Source organism: Grus americana, chromosome 4, assembly GCF_028858705.1.
Source record: "Grus americana isolate bGruAme1 chromosome 4, bGruAme1.mat, whole genome shotgun sequence".
Classification (NCBI taxonomy): domain Eukaryota; kingdom Metazoa; phylum Chordata; class Aves; order Gruiformes; family Gruidae; genus Grus; species Grus americana.
The window spans coordinates 74,281,846-74,303,466 of record NC_072855.1 but is presented as its reverse complement, the minus strand read 5'-3'; the positions used below and the strand labels follow the sequence as shown (position 1 = coordinate 74,303,466).

The window sequence follows — 21,621 nt, the reverse complement described above, 5'->3', positions numbered from 1 at the left end:
GTGAGTAGTAGCACTGATGCCAATGATGCCCTGTGGCAAATTTTTACCATCTGCTTGTTAATAACAGCAACCTAGCATAGAAGGCTTATGGGTTCCTTAGTGAGAAGCATCAGCCCAACTACTTGGACTAAGTGTAAAGGATCTGCCAGAAGACAAATTATTTCAAGTCTTTTCCTAATATTTATGCACAAGAAATGAGAGGCTTTCCTCTCAAGAGGGATTGTGTGGGAAAATCTGTGTCTTCACCAAAATAAAATCCTGCTGTGTGAGATATATTATGTCTTGCAATCTTTAATTGTTCCCACAGCAGCAAAAATTCCACATTCATTTCAGAAAAACTTAGGTGACTCCCAACTACCTCTCGCAGTGGACCAAAATCTTCCATCATCCTTTCCTTTGTGATATGGTTATCCCTATAAAATAGCAAATAGTGTAAGACTGTCGCCTCCTTTTTAGAGAGCCTGTATTTCTCACTTATTGAGCAAACAACTGGAAACAATTAACCACAACTCTTGAACTCAGTGAAATTTAACATAACTAACACAGGACCATCTGGCATAGACTATCACTTCCCTACAGAAACACTTTGGTGTGCTGTTCATGTATTAAAAGTGCTTGCAAATATAAGCAGAATTAGGGTGGGCGGGACAATGTATCTCGCCTACCTCTATTAAAATTCTCACTGCTGTAGTATTCCTCTTAGAAAATTGTAACTCATTAGGCTTTTTGGGAAATGCTGTTTATGCAGACTACTTTGTTTTCACAAAGTAAATTGTTTGGGAAGTGGGGTACTTTTAAAATATTTTTTCCACCTGTTCTTCTGGAAGCAATAGAAAGAATGAAAGTTGGTGCATATCTTGCATTCTGACAATTGGAAACAACCAAAGAGCTGATTTTATTAAATTTTTTTTTTTAAGAATTGTCTACCATGCATGGATTATATACTTTGTGTGAAGTGGTTGTTGCCAGCTCACATAGGACAAAAACCCTTAAATTATTTACCATATCCTGTCCTACACTGAATGAACCATCTTAGAACAAACTTTTTTTTTCTTTAGGTAGGGAATGTTTCTGTTTCCACCTTTGGATAGGTTTGTAGTCTTCAAATCCATGCAACACTGATTCATATGTAAAATCAGGTCTTGTACAGGCACTTAAGAGTGGCCACAAAATTTAATACAGGTATCTTTAACTTCTCCAGTTGAAGCCTTAATCACATGGAGATGGTCCAAAATGTTTCTGTCAAGTCACTTGAAATCTCACTTATTAACGAACACTTCCCTAAAACAGTTTCAAGCACAGGAATTTCATACCAGAATTCTGTGACTCCTACGTAGTGCTCCAGCACTATAAAACCTCATTGCTGAAGCTGTGCAAAATATCCCACTGAGCAGAGATTAATTCCAACGCATTAAAAATGTTCCAGCAATTATTCTCCATCGCTTTCCTTATTCACCATGCGTGTCCTGATAGGCTTACTGACATAGCTACACAGCAAGTTGTCTGCAGGGTTGCCATGGGTCTTGTTTTTCATGGATGTGAATAATTTAAGTCCTGAAAACTGAGTAGGTTTTTTTTTTTTCTGCTCTCCCTTGACTGTGCATGATTTTGCATTTGTAGACTGCATTGACTGCTTTAAGGTGCCAAATCATCTAGCTTGTTTGGGTCTCTCTCTCATGTCCTTGCTTCTCCTCCCTAATGGCTCTCCTGACTAACCTAAAGAGAAGTTATCTTAGTTCCTCATGACTCTTTAAATTATTATAATGGAGCACAGAAGTATTCCACTAACCATTTGATGTGATGAAAATTACTATTTACCTTATGTTTCTTTCTCCAAATCAGTTTTTTCATTCTAAGCAATGCTTTGAGGCTTGCCCCAGGACTACGAGTTTCATTAATAGTCTCTTTTATGGGACTGTTGCTGAGACCTTGATATCAGACCAGTAGAGTCTGTTCTCGATTACGTGTTCCCCACTGACCCACTGAAAGACCTTCAAGGGACTGAGCTGTTTGTTTTGAGGAAGTAAACGGGGAGGTTGGGCACTTCCACATGTTTGTTTATTATTATTCCTGTCAGCCGAAGCAGACGGGCGAGCCGGCCTTTCTGCCAGGTGCTGCACTAAAACTACAATTTACCTCCTCCCGAGGCGGGCAGCGGGGCGTGTCGTAATTACTGCTTATGAAAGCCTGGTGCTCTGAGGCCCGTTGCCGGCTTCTCTTGGGGCCGGTTGGCGGTGGCGGGGCTCTCCAGGAGTCTCAGGCGACGACGACGACGCCGCGACCGTTAACGTTCCGCGCGCGGCGGCCCTGGGCAGGACGTGCCTTCAGGCTTCCCCCCGTCTCCATGGCGCTGGGCCGGGCCCGCCAATGGGAAGGGCAGGGCGCGAGTCACGTGCCCGCCCGGCGCGCCGGGGTGCGGGTGTCATGGCGTCCGGGGGGAACGGCGGGAGTGGGCGCGGAGCTGCTGAGGGGATGGAGCCGTCACGGGGAGAAGGCCTTGAGCGTGCGGGCACCGGCGGCGGCAGTGGCAGTGAGAGCGAGAGCGGTTCGTGCGCCACTTCGCTGTCTGCGAGCTCCGAGTAAGGGTGGGGTGGGGAAGGGCGAGCTGTGGTGCCTCTGGAAGGAGGGTCCCCGGCCGGCCCAGGGACTTTCCCTGCGCGGATCGCTGCCCCTCGTTAGCGGAGCCCGCCGAGGAGGCGGTCGGTGGGCCGCGGCCGAGCGGGAGCCCCCGCCCGTCACCGTTTGTGGCGCGGTGCGGTTCTTGCTGGCGGAGAAGGCGTGTTGCTGTGTAAGGCGGCGTCTCTGTGGCAGAGCCCTCAAGTAACGTGTGAGCTAGCGGGCAGTCCCTGGGCCGGTTCTGCAGCCCAGCTGGGCGCCGCCTGAGAAAGAGAAGGGAAAGAGGGACTTGGCTGATTCATTACAAATGCTTTAGCGTTGGAGACGCAGTCTTCCTAGTTTAGTGGCCCGTCTTTTGGGAAATGGTCGGTGAGAAGACAAGTCTGTAATACTAATATGTACTTTAAAGTCATATATGCAGCCACTGGGGTTTTATGTGGGTTTTTTTAATTTGTATAAAAAAATTACTCTCCATCTGTTCTCTGCATTAAAGCAGCTCTGCTTGACAGTATAAATGTGTATTTCAAGGTCTGATCAATGGCAGTTTACTTGGCTTGTTATTTTCATCATGTAATGCAGTGAAGACGAAAAAGCAGATTGAAGTGGGAGAGGTTTCCAGTGTGTTTAAGTATGCTTTGGTTTGTAGTTGTCCCGTAACTGGCTCAGTGAGAGACAAAGCTGTTGGATGTACATCTACCTTATTTTGTTCCTCTGTTTATAAGCCAGGACTCAGCTGTAACACATTTCTGCCTGAAGCCATGCTTTTTGTGTGTGTGTATGGTTTTTTTTCTTTTCCAATTCTTTCATCTAAAACACCTCTTTACTGGCATTCTTTATACGTGTTCAGAGCATAAAGCTGTGTGCCACAGTTTTCAACACAGAAAACAATGTGTAATACTGTTGGATAAATTGAAATGCACCTTTTCTATCACAGCATCAACAGAACTGTGAAGCTTGAATTTTAGATCCAAGTAGTTTCTTCTGTTGGACCTATAATGCTCCAGCCTTCTGAGTACAGAAAGAAGAGATTAAGATGTGACTTGTACTGTTTCTCCCTCCCTTTTTATCAGTTTTGCAAAGCAACGGGTACAAAGATAAGTCTATTAGCTATTTTAAGATAATGGCATTTGTTCCTCTATAGATGATCTGTATGTGGTTTTATAATCAGCCATATTTGATTAAATTAAAGAAAGAAAAACTTTGGGACTGGTTTTCTGCATTAAAAGTTACTGACTTCCAGGACAAACTAACAGTTGAAACTGTGCTGCTTGATACTACAGCTGATGTGACAAAACAGATACAGCAAGGAACATTCACACGAGGGTAGAAATAGACATGATACGAGTGCCTCTTGGTCAGACCTGTCACTTTGTGCAAGGCCTGCTTTCAGACAGAGTTGTGAAGTGAATGCTTGCACATGCCATTATGAAAGTAGTTTGTTGTTTGTTTATTTTTTCATAGTTTTGTCTATTTTAACATTTGCTGTCACTCTCACTAACTGATGGATCAGAACCCCTCTAGCAGCTGTAGCTATTAGGATGGCAGCTTTGCGTATACCAAATTGACACCTCAGTTTGAAGCTGGACTTTGTCATTGCATAAGCAAAGGTTGGGGAAAACTAAAGACAATGATCTTAACTTCTGCAAAGTATCATGGGTGGAATTTAATCATACAGTGCAGTAAAACAGCTAAGCCTTGATCTGTTGCTTTCTTTCCTTGCTTTAAAACAAGGTTCATCGATGTTTATTGTTTCTGAGTTTCCTTGGGTGAGAACAGTCTTCTGTTGCTTCAGAATCAGAAGTTGGATCCCTTGTTTCTAGTATATGTTTCTGCCCTACCTGAACAATTTCAATTAGCCCAGATTTCCTACATTTATCCCAAAGAAGAAATATCTGTGTGGGATCAGTGAAACTGCTCTTAGAGGAATGCAGGTCTTTCAGATCTTAAGATCCCTTGACTGAAGCTTCCAGACCTATATAGGAGCTCAGCTTATTGCGTAAGTGCTTGTTTTGGCACAAGGGAAGAGAGATGGAGATTTTTTTATTATTTAACTTTTTTAGTTTGGTTTAAATCAATTGGGAAACTACTGTATTAGGGGAAAAAACGTGTCATCCTAGGTGCAGATTTCTCATTTCAGACTTTGCTTTTTTAGATGTCTGCACGGATCTGTATTCAAAAAGCGATAGTTCCTTTGCAGTATGCTCATGAAAGTGCCTTCAAGGAGAGCAGTTCATGCCATTGTGACACTTCTTTAGGCTTCTGTCTTCATCAGCTTATTCGCATAAAGTGACTTTGCCATACGTGCCTTCTCTCTGGAGTGCTTCTGTTTGAGTGGACCCAGTGTAAGCACCACACACACCCATTTGTGTTTGGCTTTTTTTTTCCCCTTGGTCCATAGAGTAGGTTCTAATAAAAACAGACAATGAATCTAGAGAACATGAGTGAATGAACTGACATCCAAATTGAAATTTTGACATCTACCCCAAAGAAGAAAGAGCTTTTCCAAAGAGCACAATCCCTTTTAAAGAGGGAATAAGGTGGCTATCATACATCACAGGTGTTTCTGCTAACCCAAATGTTTGGGTTTTTTTGGTAAATTTCTGATGTTTCCTTTATCAATTTTGTTTTTTCCTGATTTTGCTTAGATGTGTCAGAATGCAGGAGTACTTCTTAAAAAAAACAAACCAAGGAAAAAGTCTGTCATGTTATTTCTTACCTACCACCTTTTGACAGATGTTGGATCAGATAATTGTGGGACCCTAACAGCCTTTAGATGTTGTTATTCTGATACTGTCTTGAGTAAGATGCTCAAGATCTTGAGCAAGACTTTGTAAAAGATCCAAACTCTGACTTCCCTATGAGTATCAGGACTAGCCAAATTATCACAAGAGGTGGCTCTAATTTTAAAGCTATCAACTTGGGCAAAATAATTAACAAATGCAGAGAAAGTGCATCATATTTCTTACTGTCTGCAACACCCACAGACTTCTCTAAGTCACTGGGGTTCCAGGAAGAGCGTATTGCCAATGTTTTCTATATTCTTACTCCAGCCAGAGCCTCCCTCTGAGCCCTTAAAGGTGCTGTGGTGCAGTGTCTTTGTATAATATTCTCTGTTCAGCTAAACTTCGAAGATGTATCATTTATCTGTGTATTCAAATTAATGCTCTATTTGAATTATATAACACTAGTTTTAAATAAAATTTGCATCCTTTATTCAGTAAAATTAGCTAGTTCTAGTATAAATTGCATGAATGTATATTAACTTTAAACAATTGATGATACTAATTATCACGTAAGTCCCTTTCCAGTTTTTGCTTATTTGATTTTTATCAGTGTGGTCTCAGATTCATGGAACGGGAGACCTGTTTGTCATCTAGTCAGGAAGAATGAACTGGCTTTGTCTGTTCCTGAAAATCTTCCATACAGAACATCCCAGATGTTCCTTACATTGCCTGCTAATGCTGATTTTTTTTTTTTATTATTTTATTGGGGGGGGGGGTGATCAAAAAGCTCTCTTAAACATTTAGCTTAAATGCTTTGGTAAATTAAACCACCTAGTACTCCTACTTTAACCATTATTGATCCCCATCCTTCTGCGGTGATGCTCTGTGGTTCATCTTTGGGTGGGGGAGTGGGCCATTGGGCCTGTTGCCTCTCAGCTATCATTTTTTGTTTGGGTTTTTTCTCAGCCAAAAGAGTATGATTTCCTTCAGTCTCTTTCCCTTTAAAACATGTTTATAAACTACTTACTATTTGTCTCTGGACTTGTTCCAGTTATTACATCTTTTTTAATGTACTATCCAAAACTGGACATGGTTGACACATTGCCATTGCCAAATTAGGACAAAAAATTTTTTGTGCTGTGCAGATAGTACTCCTGTTAATACCTCCTGTAGTTGCCTTGCCTTTTCCTTGCAGCAGCTCGTTGCTAGCAACTTAGTGATCCACTCCAGCTGCTAGAACTCTTTCTACAGCAGTGCTGCCTCTTTACTTTGTTGTTGTGTATTTTTGCATGTGAGCTTGAGTATGCTGTTTTGAACTTGTCTTTTAAAAAGTGCTACCTAGATTTTGTCTTGGAGTGGCTGGGGTTTTTTGTTATATTGAAGTGATTTTAAAAATGTTACCCTTGCCTTTCCAAAGGGCTTGCAGTATAATCTGCCTTATAAATACATAAGGGAAAAAATAATGTGAGAGAACAAATAGGATGGCATTTTTTTGCATAAGAGAAAGCCCCATCATGCCCATGAATCTAGTTACTCATTAAAACTTGTATGTGAAAGAAACGGTTCGGGGGTGGGTTTTTTGTTTGTTTTCAGAAAAGGGAATATTGCTTTTTGCAGTGGCTGTTTTCCTGTAAGGCATTTGAAGAAACTATTTTAACATCTGGGAGGGATGTCTTTCCTTGCCGTATCCATCATTTGTCTGAGAAGAGCTCTTACCCTCATGGCAAACTTAAAGCAGTTGACCTTTCAATATTCAGGAGGCAACATGATTTTTTTCCTTTTATTTTTTCTTGCGCTCTCCCTATCCCCTCCCTACTTGAAGTAATCAGATGTCCTTATCAGAGCTGTCACTGATGATTCTTCTTTCTTTCCCAGTGACCTTGAGCCTGAATGGTTGGATGGTGTGCAGAAAAATGGGGAATTATTTTATTTAGAATTGAGTGAAAGTGAAGAAGAAATTGTGCTTCAGAACAGCTGTCCAGAAATGCCAGCAGTGAATCATGTCAGGTTTCGCGAAAATGAAGCTGAAGTTATTCAAGAGGGATCACGAAAAGAAAGAAAGTATGAACTGAAGAAATTGACCAAAATATTGAAAAAGAAGAATCTTTTACCAAAGCATTCTGGTAAGAAAGGCAGTGGAAGCTGTAATGTGCACTCCACTGGTCCTACTTCCATATTGAAACACCAGTCTGCTCAGAAAATGGGTGTCATTGTTCAGCAAAAATACAAAGATGTGTATGTTTATGTAAATCCCAGAAAACTATACAGTGCTGGAGAAGACGAGCAGCACAGGCTGCTGGAGGCCTTAGTAGGGATTGTCCATCAGTCTTCATGGAGCAGCAGAAGAGCGGAAAAACAAGGCAGGAAGGATAAAGTTGTCAGAGGAATTGGTGAAGAGAAGCTTGTAGTACATGGCTTGGTGCCAGGTAGTTCAGCAATGAAAATGGGTCGAATCTTGATAGGTAAGTAATTGAATGGTGAACTTCTGCATTCTTCCTTTAAAATTATAATTTTTAAATTTTGGGGGGGGGAGCAGCTGACTTGAATATTCCTGAGACATAAGCAATTACTTACAATTTTGTCAGTTCTTGAGGGATTATTTTAAATAAATGTCACTGCATCTGATGTTTCGGTACCTATTCAGTTTTATTAAGTTTATTATGGTTTTAAGAACATGTGACAAGCTACAAGGTGTTAATATAGTAAGGAGATAACTGTCCTTTAAGAATACAGGGAGTGAGCAGCTTGAACTTGGAGCAAGCAATACCCCGCCACCACCTTTAATTTAACGCAGAATTTGCTCAGTAGATAAGTGGGACTGGGGAAAAGCTATACTCTGCCAAATACTGCATTTTGTTTTTGTTCTCTTCCACAGAATCCTCCTTAGATAAAAAGTTTTTCTGTATATGCTTTAAATGGATTTTGTACCATAAAAAATGAAGAAAAAATGAGTAAGATACATTTGTATGTTACAAACTTTCTGCACAGCTTGCTTTGGATGTTCTTCTGTTTGGCAAGTATAACAGCTGCTTCTTCAGCAGTTGTGATCAGGCAGCCTCCAAATACTTAGTGGAGATGCAGTTTGAGGAGGCGGTGAGCCAGTATAGCAGCTCTCCTTTGTGTTGGTTTGGCTCTTGTCAGACACTTCCATAAGCTGATGCAAATAAATAACCTGGCAGAAAACTAACCCAGAAGAAAAACTGCCTGTCCAGTTTTTGCTGGTGTAGTAAGTTGAACTTGGGTCACAGGTCTGACAATCATCCGTGTGTGAATAATGCACGGGAATGAACTTCTGTGACCAGTAGTGAAGGAGCAGAAATACTCCTGCTTCCAGCATCAAGACCCTGTTAAAAGGACTCAGGACTCACAAGATCCCAACCTCAGAGACAGTAAATGTGAGATGACTAGCTTACATCTGTAAAGGGTGGAAGATTGTTTAATAATCCTTGAAGCTGGTGCCTCGTAGGGAGAGAGAGAGCAAAGATGGGATGTTGGTTAGAAGATCATGAAAATCTTAATACTATAGTAGCACAAATCCTGTAAAGTCAGCATGAGTGCTTTGGAAATTGCAATGTTGTGTGTGTAAAAAGGCAAATCGTGCTTTGACTAGCTGATTCTTTTAGCACGTGTTTTTGGTAGGGATGCTAAAGAATACTCCAGAGGGAAAACTGGATAACTTTCAAATTGAACCAGAAAGAACGGATTAGTCAAGAAGTGGGGGATGCAGACTGAGGGGGTGGAGGGAGGGAGTTTCAGCTTGATCTGCTTAATTGTATTTAATCTAATTAGTGTAAGAGTGGGTATTTATAACCTGTAAGGTAATTTTGGGACACAAATTTCTATATAACTGCATGTTTGTAAGAGCAGGTGTGAAGTCAGAACACTGTAGGCAAATACCAGATCCAGGAGATAAAGCTAACCTCTTGAATGGAGATGGTACTTCATCTGCAGCACTTAATGCTTCCTGGAGCTAGTGAGGGCAAAAACTGTGGGTTGTTTTGTTTTAGAGAAGAACATTTAAATTAATCTAAAGAGGCTAGCAGTTTAATGTGTCCTAGGCTATCGTGAACCGATGTTGCCTTGTTTTTGCACATTGGAAGCAAATAGTTTCAAGCATACTGTAGTTATTCAGCTCTTAACTGGGAAAATGAGCTGTATTCTGTGCCAACAGTATAAAATGTATAATTTTCATATAAAAATACTTTCAAATTATATATCTATAGTGAACACTGAGTACTCTGGAATTTTTATGTGGTGTGTAGAAATAGAGATGCTTTGCATAAATTAGATGCTCAGGTTTCAGTGCTGTCTGCATAAAGAATATATAGTAAAAAAATTTTGTTCTGGTCAAAAAACTGCTTGGTTTACTACTTCTGCGTTGCACATCAGAGGATAGGATAGCTATGGTATATGGCCAGAGCAACTGTAGTTCAATAGATAGCCTCCTCAGATCCTCACGGAATCTGAAGTTGGAGAGAAAGTTCAAGAAAAATACAAAATTTTGCTTTTTTGTTGTTGTGAAAAGTAAGTTTTAGGAATCCTGTTGTGAATTGTGGAAACAGTCAGTAAAGAATATTTCTGTGGTCAGTCTAAAATTCAAGTATTTGCAAAAAAGTTAGCAGCTTCTTGAGCCATAATACCTGATCAGTATAACATGATGCCTGCTGGCTGGGTTGGTTATAACTTTATTCATCCGCGTTGACCTGCATATGCATAGATACTAGCTGGTTCTTGTTTTGCATGTTAATATTTCAATAGCCGTCAATGGTGCAGACCATTTTTTGTAGTAGTCTTTTGTGAAGCAAATACTTAGTATATTTTCCTTTTAAAATACATGCTTTAAAATGACATACTGTGCTCTTCCTGGTGACCACTTTGCAACACGTTGCAGGCAAGCAATCTTGACTCAGGGAGTTGTTACTGAATTTAATTTTTGCCAATTAACATAAAACTTCAGATCACTGTTTCAGGTACTGAGAAGATGAAAACAAAAGAAAAGAAGACCCCAAACAATTAAGAAAATGCCTTTTTCCCTGCCTTCTCCAGGCTCAGCTTCAACCAAACACCTCTCCTCTCCCCTTTCCCAGTCTGAGCTACCCTTGTTTTCACTGCATGTTAACACTGTGCATCCCAACCCCATTGGTGAGGTAACAGGTGGCACAAGAGGGTGGGATTGCGTGTGATGTTTTTCTTCTGCTGCTCCTTCCTCCTTGTTCTCCTCTGCTGCAGCATGATTCCCCACAGGTCACATCCCTTCAGGGATGGGTCCCCTCTGTGTGCCACCACCCTTCCCCTCATGACTGCTCCTCTTTCTCAAATACTTTTGGGCAGAAGTGCTGTAGCTCCCCTGGCCAGGTGATGTTTTGGTACACAGTGAGTTGCTTACACCAGCTGCAGAACACTGGCTATGAGCAGCACAAGGCAGCTCGCAACCTCCTGCCACATGGGTCACTCCTGCAGCACCCCACTACCAAATCCTGCCAGTTAGGCCCGATTTAGTGTTCTAACTCATCTTATTTAAAATTTGACCTTTACAGATAATTTTTCTGAAGACTTGGGTTTGTAATATAATAACCAAGTTACCGATTATTTGGTATTTTCATTGGCAAATCAGTAAATTTGTCAGTGATAAGTATGGTCGCCACTTAAATGGCTGCCAAGGTTGAATCATAAGGGTGACTAAACTCTCTTGATTTTTTTCACTCTGAATAAACAGTTAGAGTGGTTATTGCTTTAATATTTTCAGTAGAAATAACTGCTTTTTCCCCCCTAGATAATAGCTTTCCTCAGGTGGCTTCTTCAATTTACTCTGAAATGTGTATCCCTTATAGCTTTGAACGCTTAAAACATCTGTTTATTATTTGTGCGCTACACTTGAATTTTTTTTAAGATTGCATATGGAAGTCGTAAGTCTTGTTGCTGTACTTTATTAACCAAGCAGAATGCAGGCACTGACCATATGAAAGCAAATACAACAGTTTTGCAAGCTAAAAAAACCCTGCTGCTTTGTAAGCCTTTAAAAAGATGCCATTCTGTCCATGTGTTGTTTATCAGTTCATTTATCTTTTTTTAATACATTTAGCAGTTCAGCATCCATCTTAAATTTTCACAACAAAAAAGCCCTCACTGATTTTTCAGTTTTCACTGTCACTTTCATTTTGGTTAAGATGAAATAGTTGCTTTTATCTCACGGGTTTTAAGTGTCTTTTGTGTTTTTGGCAAAATATTTCTCTTGCCTGAGTTGATTACTAACAGTATGTGAAGCTTGGTCTGCGATGTAGAACTTTCTAGTCTCATCTTTGAGTGTATCTTCAAAGATAAACTAAATATTCATTTTTAGATCCAAGCAAATTAGGGTTGTGGTAGGAAATGCCATTATAATTTGATTTCCCTCCCTTCAAATTGAAACCTCTCTGATTCATAGCAGGGGATACTTCTTGAAAATGCTGATGATCATCTTTGCTATAGTACAAATGGAAAAGTAATTCCAATGATGCTGAAAATACAGGAAAGCTCTTTTCACTAGCCGAGCATATGATTGTTACCTTCACCTTCTGGTCTTATTGCTCTCATCGCTGAATATGTGAAGGGTTTGCATGAATTCTCTCACCTGATCAGTAGGTAGAGTTGTCATAAAAGTGTGAAAACTACTTACAGACAGGGATTAATCTTGGATGATATTAAAGATGGGCTATAATCCAGTTTTGAACAACTATGCAAAAGATGCAGGCTGCTGTTGCAAGCTTCAGTTGAAAGCTCCAGTTCCCAACCCCGTTAACTGATAAATGGTTTTCTATGGGTTTCTAATCCAGTGACTCTGTTGATATTATTTGTTAGGGTTATTTGTTTGTTTTCCCTGAATAAAGAAATGTTGAAGTATTAATCTTTGCTCATTTTAATAGTAAAAATGTAGATATTGCTGGTAGAGTTCTGAAGCTTTGGTAAAACAGGCCAGCATTGCTAGAAGGCCAAGTATATCTGCTAAATTTCTATAGCATAGACTAGTTGTTTAAAACAGTAAGCCATTTACACAAAAATGGGCAACTTCCAGTTATCTTCTGTCAGGCAAAGTGCTGTTTTTGTCCTTTGCAGGCTACAGAACTAAGAGTCCTGTCAGAAAAATGTCCTTGAAAGGACCAAAATACTGTGAGAGTTTGAGATTTTCATGAGGAATTACCATATTTGGTGTCGCTTGTTGAGAAAGCTCTCCAAAGTAGAGACGTTGGGCACGCAAGATAGAAATACAGAGCTTGCGTAAGCTTTGTTGTGTTCTCACTGTGGAGTTTGGGATGTCGTTTATGTTCTTTTAATCTCTTCTTGAAGCATAACAGCATTGGTTTGGGTAAAAGCAGCCTGCTAACATATAAAGCAAGTAATTGATCTGGCTTTCTTCAGTAAAATGTGTTCCATGCTTTGCCTTTTTTGGAGAGGAGTATGTGAACGTTTATAAGTACTTCCACCAAGTCATCACCAAGAACAGAGGAAACTAAATATCAGCATTTCATGAAAAAAGTGTCCTCAGTCCTCTCCCATGTGAACAACGTGGTTCTGATTTTAATTCAGCCAAAAACATTCGCTTCCCATTACAGTATGAGAGTGGTATTCACTTACCCATCAGTGTCCCCTGGCTTAATGCAAAGATGATCTACATTTAGAAATGATGCTTGCAGGTTTATCTCTAGGGAATGGATATTTAACAAAAATAATAGGCCTGTGCCTCATGTGGTAAAGCGATAGGCAGTTCGGAAATAAACATTTTAGGGATGCCAGCAGTCCCAAAGACTTTTCTAAACTTTGTCTTTCAAAAAGCAGGAATAATTTCATTAGCTGTGTGCAAACTAGGTGTTTGAGATCAATATACACTGTTCTTGGCTAATACTGACTGGATGTGAGAAGTCCTTTTTCTAATGAGAAGATGGAAAGACAGAACAAAGAAAATAGGAAAGAATTCCTGCCTCTCACCTTTTCTGTTCCATCACTCTAGTAAAATTCAGTTCTGTTTGGCATTGCGTGGAGAACATACGTGGATATCTCATAGTTTCTTTGTGGACTGACAATTTTTTATAACAAGTGATAGAACTCAAAAGCTTGATTATTCATTATCATGGGATTAAAAAAAAAGCTTACTTTATTCCTTAGAGGAGGACATGTATTTTTCTAAAGATAAATTTATTGACTCAAGGTCTGATATCCTGGAGCTGCCTGAAGAAAATTATTTCCTCTATCACAGTTGCTCACTGTGTCTCTAAAAATGGAACTGAGTGAGACTTTGTTCTAATGTTCTTCATCTTTTAACATATATGCTGGTGACTTTCACAACACACAATAGTGATCTTATTGCTGGTAGAAATGGAAGCCAATAAGAGCAGGTCAGGTGCTATTCTATATGGTATTATATAGTAAAATGTTTTTATTAACAGTATTGTTAAAAAAAAGCAAAATTTGACATTATATCAGGTTTGAAAACAAACATTTCATGCAAATGTCTGCTTCTTGTCTATGTAAGTATATGTCTACTTCAGCAAAAAGGAAAAAGTTTGCTTTTATCTCTGTACTAAAGAGAAGTCAGTTGGAGGGGTTTTTTCACTCACTTCATAGAGCACAAGAAATTGAAAAATGTATTTGCAGTCCATCTGTACAACTTTTTTCTCTCTGCTAGTGAGATGTCTCTCTATGTCTGAAATTCAGCAATGTTTTAGTCTGGACAAATTAGACTGAACTCTGCAAACCATCAAGTTAGATCAACTTAGAGAATTGCAAACAGCATTTACCCTTTTATTTCATTTAACCTAAATTGATTAAGCAGTGAAATTAGATTAAACTTTATACATGTGCGCTATTTTTTTGATGGACGTTATGTCTGAAGACCTAAGTCAGTCTCACTTTATGTAAGTTTTTCACACTGCTAAAGGGGAGGAAACAATTCTTAAAGTGTAGATGTGAAACTCTAACAAAGGAACACCTATATATATATACTTTTGGGCGCTGGCACTAATTATCACACTGCGTAGATCTCATGGTTGTGTTCTGCTTTAAGATAATTCTGTGTTCATAACTTTACATACTTCCTATTGTGCCAGCGATGTCTTTCGTTCTGTTACTTCATAGTCTCTATTCTTTGAATGCTGTTGTGTTTGGCAAAAAGCAAAGGCAAAAACGCAAATGCACACCCCTTCACCCCCAGTTCTGGAAAGTCTGTACTGATAAATGTAGATTTTTCTCAGTTGTACATCAAGTTGCAGTTCTTTAATAGTGATACTGCATTTTCTGGCAAAGTGAAGGCAGCCTTACAGGACTGGTTTGGCTGTGTCCTCTGGAAAGCTGTTCCATTTATGGTACGTGATTACATTTTTACAAATTGAATGGAATAAATATTTACCGCTGCAATGAAAGTTTTACATATGTACATTAGGCATTGAATAAATAAAAAGCTTTGAGTATGTAACATGTAAATACCGATGGATCTTCTCCTTCCAAAGCGTCTTTGTATATTCCACCTGGGAGATGTGGTTCAAAAATATTCCCTTAAGTGCTAAGGTGCCTATGTCTTCACAAAATGTGTGCAGCTTGTTTTGAATGGCTTTGTGGGTTAGATGACTCAACTGTTGTCTTTACAACAGAATTCCTAAGGTCTGTAGTAAAACAAACAGAACGCAAATAACTTTTGTTTAAACAGCGCTCCAGATGAGTACAAGAGCAATTTATGCTTTCTCTTGTATTTGTGAATGATGATCTTTAATACAGTGTTCTTCAACAAAGAACGTAGTAATTCTGTTTATAATTTCTTGTTATATTAGAGTAGCCTGAATGCTCTGGTTTTGATTACTAATTTTCAAGTCCTGGGGCTCTGGCATGGACTTACTGAGTTGCTTTTAAATCCTGCTTAACTTTCAACTTTCCTGTCTTTGAATTATTGTCGTGTTGAAGATTCAATAGGCTAAAACTTCACTGTGCTGTACATCAAGAAACACAGAGGTTAGGGAGAGAGCTACTATTATTTGAAATGGAAAAAAACAATTAATTCCAAGGAATGGTAACATTTTTGCGTGTATGTTAAAACTTAACCTTTTCTTGGTTTTGCTGTAAGAAAGAGTAGGAATGAATTAATGTAAAATTGCAGTGAGCAGTTGGTTGTTGCCTGGTGTATTAAAGAGTAATATTGCTTGCATTTTGGGGGGATTCTGTATTTCCTTACTGATGGTTAGTTAAGAAGAATGTTCTTTCTCTCATGGGCCTTAATTGTGTTTTGCAGTGACTTTGCAATCGACCTAGTACCTGGGAAGAATTCCAGTTGTATTTGATGGTATTTAAAAGCAAGGTAGAAGACAGAAATAATGATAAACAGTCAGAATTCTTCTAAACTTTCAGATTCCATTGTCTTTACTAGATTCTCAGGAAATGGAGAGACCTTAGAGACAGAGATTCTGCTTTTCCTTAGTATGCACATCATTATTATCACTGTGTTAGTTTGAGCTGAGCAAGTCTTCTCCCTAGGAAACTTGAAGTGTGTATTGAACCTTACAGTTGTTCAGCGCTTTATTTATGCTGTTGAGTATGTTTTTGTTGTCAAGGCTTAAAATACAGCTATACTAACATGCACGTTTCCTGCAAATCCATATCCTTTTTCTAATCTCTTTACACTGCCTGAAGGAGTGATGAGCGCTGCTGCTACTAGCTGGCTGAGGATTTCTGTATTGCAGGTGTAGTTGAATACTGCTGCAATGCTGCCTCTGGCTTTTCACATGTCCTGGTGCAGAGGGAAAGGACAGGTGTCACGATTGCAGCTTCTAGCCTGCCCAGTGTGTTCTGGAATTCAGATAATTCCTTGAGCGCGAGTTGTGAGGGACATGCTGGTTTATCTCACCCTTTTCAATAAGGCTCACCTAAGCATGATGAGATATAAATGTAGATACAAATAGTAAAAAAACCCGTGAACAGAGGAAATAATGAACTGTCCAACTGTCTGTGGATGTACATTATTATATCCACTTACGTTCGCTATGCCAGTCCCAGGATTCCTCCCTGGCACCTTCACCCACACATGGGGGGGGATACCCCCTAACTGCTCTTACGATATCATCCCCTCTCCTGCCCTCTAACAGCTTTTTGGACAAGTCCATGTTTGCTGTGTCTGATTCTGAACAGGACGGGTGATGAGCTCAGGGTGCAGCTTTACCTGGGGCAGGAGAAGGAAGGAAAAGGAGGGGGGCTTCTCTGTCCAGCAGTGATAAAGTGACTTGTGCCTTCTCTTCTAGCTTTGGCTAAAATTTAGTAATGGGATCAAAGCTATTCATAGTATAAACGTAGAAGCTTCCTTAGAAAACGGAGTTCAAGAGTACCTAGTTTGAAAGAAAAAAAGAGTACTTCAGTCAAACTTTTTTTTCAGTCATTGAGTATCTCATATTACATGTTGCACTCTTTTAAACACTAATAGTAATAATCTTGGAGAGGATGTGAAGGTACTTTTTGAGGGAGTCTTTGTGTAGCTCACGCAAAATTTGGCTTAGTTTTCAATTTGCTCTTCCAGAGCAGCTCTTGGTATTTTTAGTTCACAGGTGTAAGGAATAAGAATGACTTTGACCTGGAATCAAGTCAGTTCAATGTTAAGTAAGAAGCTGATTTCTTTACTTTCCACAGACAGAAGATAACACAAGCTGTAAACTAATCCAGTTTTTCACCCGACAGGACAGAAAGCAGAGACAACTGAAAGTGACACCAAAGAAAATCAAGTAGAAAATAAGGCCTGTTTTGTTACTCTGAAGTTGAATATTTGATTCTGGAAAGGACTTAATGAACCATGAAGTCCTGTATCCTGGTGACACTGGCAGTCACTTTGTACAGTTTTTTCATAAATATATAGTATTTAAATTTTAGGCATTTTACCCTAGATAGCCTTACTGGAAAGCTTTTTAGAAATTCTCTATTTTGAGACTACAGAACCTTGTGATTTCTACTCCAGCTGCTTTCACACCTCATCTTTAACCAACATAATGGGGTCTGCATTTATGAGGAGTGGACAAGGCATGGACAAGAGAATGGACTAAATTGTGATGTGGCTTGTGAGACAAAGGAGGTGTAGGGATGAAATGAGGAGTGAATGGTTTTCTGCCAGTTCAGTGAACTAAGCTGAGTTACTAATACGCATAGTAACTGCCAGGGCTGCTTCAAAGAGAGGGGCTCAGGGGTGGTGGGATTCTCCCACAGTTAGGCTCAGCCAACACTAGAAACCTCTGGTGTAAGTGATGGCCTAGAACTCGTAAGCTGCTACAGGAAGAGTGAGTTTTGGAGTGCTGTTGGAAACGGTAGCATTTATGTCAATAGAGTGAGAAGGATTAGCAAGTGAACAGAGATAGCTCCAGAGGGAAAAAAATACTTCTTGGGCATAACTTGATTGCTGAAGTTGTTGGGTTTTCTGATGAAGTAACAAGAGTGATATAAGCCTGGATGGACGGAAGAGGCTTTGACAGGTATTTTTGTGAAATGATACAAGCGTAGCAGTAAGGCCTTAAGAACACTGAGGTAATAGACTAATGTTTCTAAACATAGTAAATATTGCGTGTAGAAACCATCTACTTAAATGTAACAAAGACATTTATGATTGTTAGAATGTTGTATTCATTTTTAAAAGAAAAAGCTGTTTGGCTTCGTACTGTGGTGTAATACCATCTAACTTTCTCATGCTTTTGTCTGTTTTATCTCCAGGAGATGCTCTAGTTGCTGTAAATGATGTTGATGTGAATTCTGAAAACATAGAAAGGGTTTTGTCTTGTATTCCAGGTCCGATGCAGGTACAGTAGTTGAACATTTATTCCAAATGTCCTCTGTAAAAATTAATATTGTTTCTAGCCTTTTTTTCCTCAGGAAGCAGAACTTAGGCAATCTTTTTCTTAGAACTTCTCCATCTAATTTTTGAACACGTTGGTTGACTTCAGTGAAATTAGAGCACAAATTTCAGAGTCTAATTCTGGTAAGTTTTGTGAAAATAGGTAGGTGCAAGTAAGTGACTTAAGCCAGTGTCCCATTAAGGGACCTTAGGCACGGTCCAGCTGTTATATATTCTGTTTGTCATCAGAGTCAGAAAGCACATGCAACATTGTGCAACTTGTAGGTTTAGACTAACCATAACACCTGATTTTTTTTTTCCCAGTGTGAGACTCAAGGTATTCTGTGCTTGCAAAATTCTCAGTATTCATGTTTCTCTATGAGAACTAGTACATATGTGAAAAACCAAGTTTTATGACTTTTCCTGCTCCAAAACCAACTTCATTGTTGTGTTACCACTTGCATCAAAGTTAGTTACTACTTGTTGAATACAGAGAACTAACTCCTTTGAGACCTGCGCAAACTTTTAACCAGTGATAGTTGTAGTTATGGACAAAGATGGCAAGTATGGTTGCTTTGAGAGTTGTTATTTTGAACACTCTGATCTCAGCAAATGAAGGACAAGGTATGTAATGTTGTGATGCCTTGCTCCTGGTGGGTAATAGGGCTGGAGATGTGCAATCTGGCAGTAGTATGCATGAAGCAAGATACTGAGGTCTAGCTTAAAAATAAATGTCAACTGCAGAATAGTAGTGGCTATTTGGTCTAGTGGAAGGTGTCCCTGCCCATGGCAGGGAGGTTGGAACTAGATGATCTTTAAGGTCCCTTCCAGCCCAAACCATTCTGTGATTTTTATGAACTAGTAAAGAATTAGCTATTTCAGAATTAAACCAGGAGAATGTTAATTACCTAGGATGTTAGTAGTGTAAAATTAAGTATTTTGAGTTATTCTGCTTAAATCCACTTCCTGGTGGACAGGAAGACAAGGTAAAAGTTGCAACTTATAGATATGAGATGGAGCAGGTCAAAATTGTAGTGTCTCTTACAGTAACCTCTTGGTAGTTTTTCTTTGGGCAGAATATATGAGGTAATAATAATAGAAATATTTTACTGTCCAGAGATAAAAAGAAGTGGAAATTTTAGGTTCTGTTAAATATGCTTCTGTTTGCAACTCACATAGTCTAAGTGCCTGTAGAACTACATCTGCAGCTGCAATAAGACTGAATACTAGTATGTCAGTTTGGGGAGCTTTCCAAGATACTCGACAGTATGAAGCTTGTCTAAGCTACCAGAGTTGTGGTCAGGTATTGGCAGAGCTCCATGGTAGAAAAACCTTGTCTTGCCTGTCTTTGACCAAATATGGAGTTGCTGTAACTGTTATTAAATACAGAATGATTAAAAAAGCAGAGATTATATAGTTTATTTAATTGTATCCTTGCTAGATTAGAGTATATATATTACTTGTTGCTAAAATGCACCACAAACCTTTATATAGCAGTTACTTTTAATGCAATGTTAATGTTTACATTGTCAGTAAATCTGTCAAGCAGACAGTCATTACTTGAAATGTGTAACTGTTTGTCATGTTGGCTTTCCAAACCCTTTTATTAAAGTGCAATTATTCCTTTTTTACTGTGCAGTTTGAGTCAAGCCAGAAGAGTGATTGCTGAAATAGACCTGTGGAGAATTTAAATACAGAGTTCTGGGGTTTTTGTAGTGTAGAACACTGTGTTCATGCTGCTGAAGAAACAGAGGGTTGTTGTTACTGAGATTTAGTAATAAAGACAGCTATTACACAAGTAAAATTGTTAATCTATTCTTATTCATCATACATTGCAAAATATTGAAAAAGATGCAGTTTAAAGCCGTTTCACTGTAGTTACAAGTTATTTACGTAAGTGAAGTCACTGCTCTTCTAGGTTCAGTGTTAAAAATTACTGGAAGTAATTTCAAAAACTAATTACCTAGATTATCTCAGTTGCAGCATGTGGCATAACATCTCTCGTTATTATATTTCCTGAATTTTGTTTTCTTTACCTCAGTTTAGGCAAACTAGCTTCTAGGCATGTGGGGGCTAGTTTAGTGCATTTATTGAGCAACAAAAGTTCGATTTTTTTTTTTTTAATTGCAGAACTGTTTCTCTTTGGGTGCTTGCATGTCGCCTAGTAAGATATTAAGTCCTAATTCTGATTAAAGCATTGGACATCTCATTTAGAAGTTCTGCAGCAGTCGCTGAATGTAACAGGACAAAGCATACTCCACAATCAACACTTGAGATAGTATGATAAAGTTGTGTTCTGCAGTCTATACAATTTTACATTTCTGTAATCGAAATAGCTTCCTATCACCACAAGACAGAGAAGACAGAATAGGAAGGGGAAGATATGCTAAAAGAATACACTTTTCCTTACCCTGATACTGAACCATTTTACCTGAAACCCAAAATATTTTCTAAAAATATTCGGCCTGAGGCAGACACTAAGAATCGGAAATTTCAGCCTGAAATTCTTGAGTTACATTTGTGCAAATCATAAGCACATGGAAAACCAAGACTTACAACAGGAAATGGTAGGCAATCTTAAAAGGCAGGCAATGCCACCATTATCTATAATAAAATCCATATTCTAAGACATACAGCTTTCCTGCAGATCAACAGAAAGCATGCCTTTCTGGGTCAGACCAACGGTATAACAGCTACATTTTCTGTTTCTTACACTGACAAATGTTTAAGTAAAGATTATTAAGAAACAAACTAAATACAGAGTCACCTTCCCATCATGCTTTTCCAGCTTCCAGCAGTCAATAGTTAGGGACTTGTTGGATCACTTACAGGTTTGTAACTCCTTTTTTTAATCTAGTTCTTAAAATTCCTTTGACATCCACAGCATCCTGTAGCAGTGATTTACATAACTGATATGTGTGTTACGTTCATTTTTGTTGGTTTTCAAACTGCCATCTAATTAGCTGCATTTCCTCTGTTAAGAGGAGTAATTAACTGTTTATGTCTTATTCTTCATATCATTGCATGACTTTGGAGAGCTCAGTCATGTTCCACTTGCCACATCTTTCCTAAGCGGGAAAATCCCCATCTCTCTACCTCATAGTTTGCTGTCACTGTCACCTTCATCAGTGCCTTTTTGCAGTTTGATTACATTTTGAGAACTGTTCTAAGTATTGAGAATGTGTGCATGCTGTATATTTAGAGTGGAATACTAATATTTTCCATGCTTTTCCTAGTCTTCATTTCATTTCCTTTTCTTTTTTCTGCTGTGCATTGAACTGATTTTCTTTAGGAGAAATGGAATCAAAGTTGTGAAAGATGTCATAGTCAGTATTTACAAAACGGTACTTCAGTGGTCACACATTTAATCAGATCCTGTGCACTGCTTAGGATGAAGATTCATTTCCCCTCCACCAAAAAAAAAAAGTTTTTTTAGGTTATGTAGAACTGTAGTCTCTT

At 39.0% G+C, this 21,621-nt stretch overlaps 1 protein-coding gene across 6 annotated transcripts in view; it reads left to right on the top strand.

The window, feature by feature from the left end:
* INTU (inturned planar cell polarity protein) overlaps positions 1-21,621 on the top strand; it is a 53,439-nt gene that overhangs the window by 3,846 nt on the left and 27,972 nt on the right. For 3 of the 6 annotated variants that reach the window (XR_008576775.1, XR_008576776.1, XM_054823208.1), the window contains exons 2-3: positions 7,215-7,801; positions 18,042-18,127. Coding sequence is in view for 4 of the 6 variants with exons in the window: in XM_054823208.1 (XP_054679183.1) it covers positions 7,215-7,801; positions 18,042-18,127 (673 nt within the window). In the remaining 2 variants the exon portion in view is untranslated. Of the gene's footprint in view, positions 1-2,396; positions 2,580-4,505; positions 4,613-7,214; positions 7,802-18,041; positions 18,128-21,621 lie in introns of those variants that run through there. The other 3 variants (XM_054823207.1, XM_054823210.1, XM_054823211.1) reach the window with 3 other exon arrangements.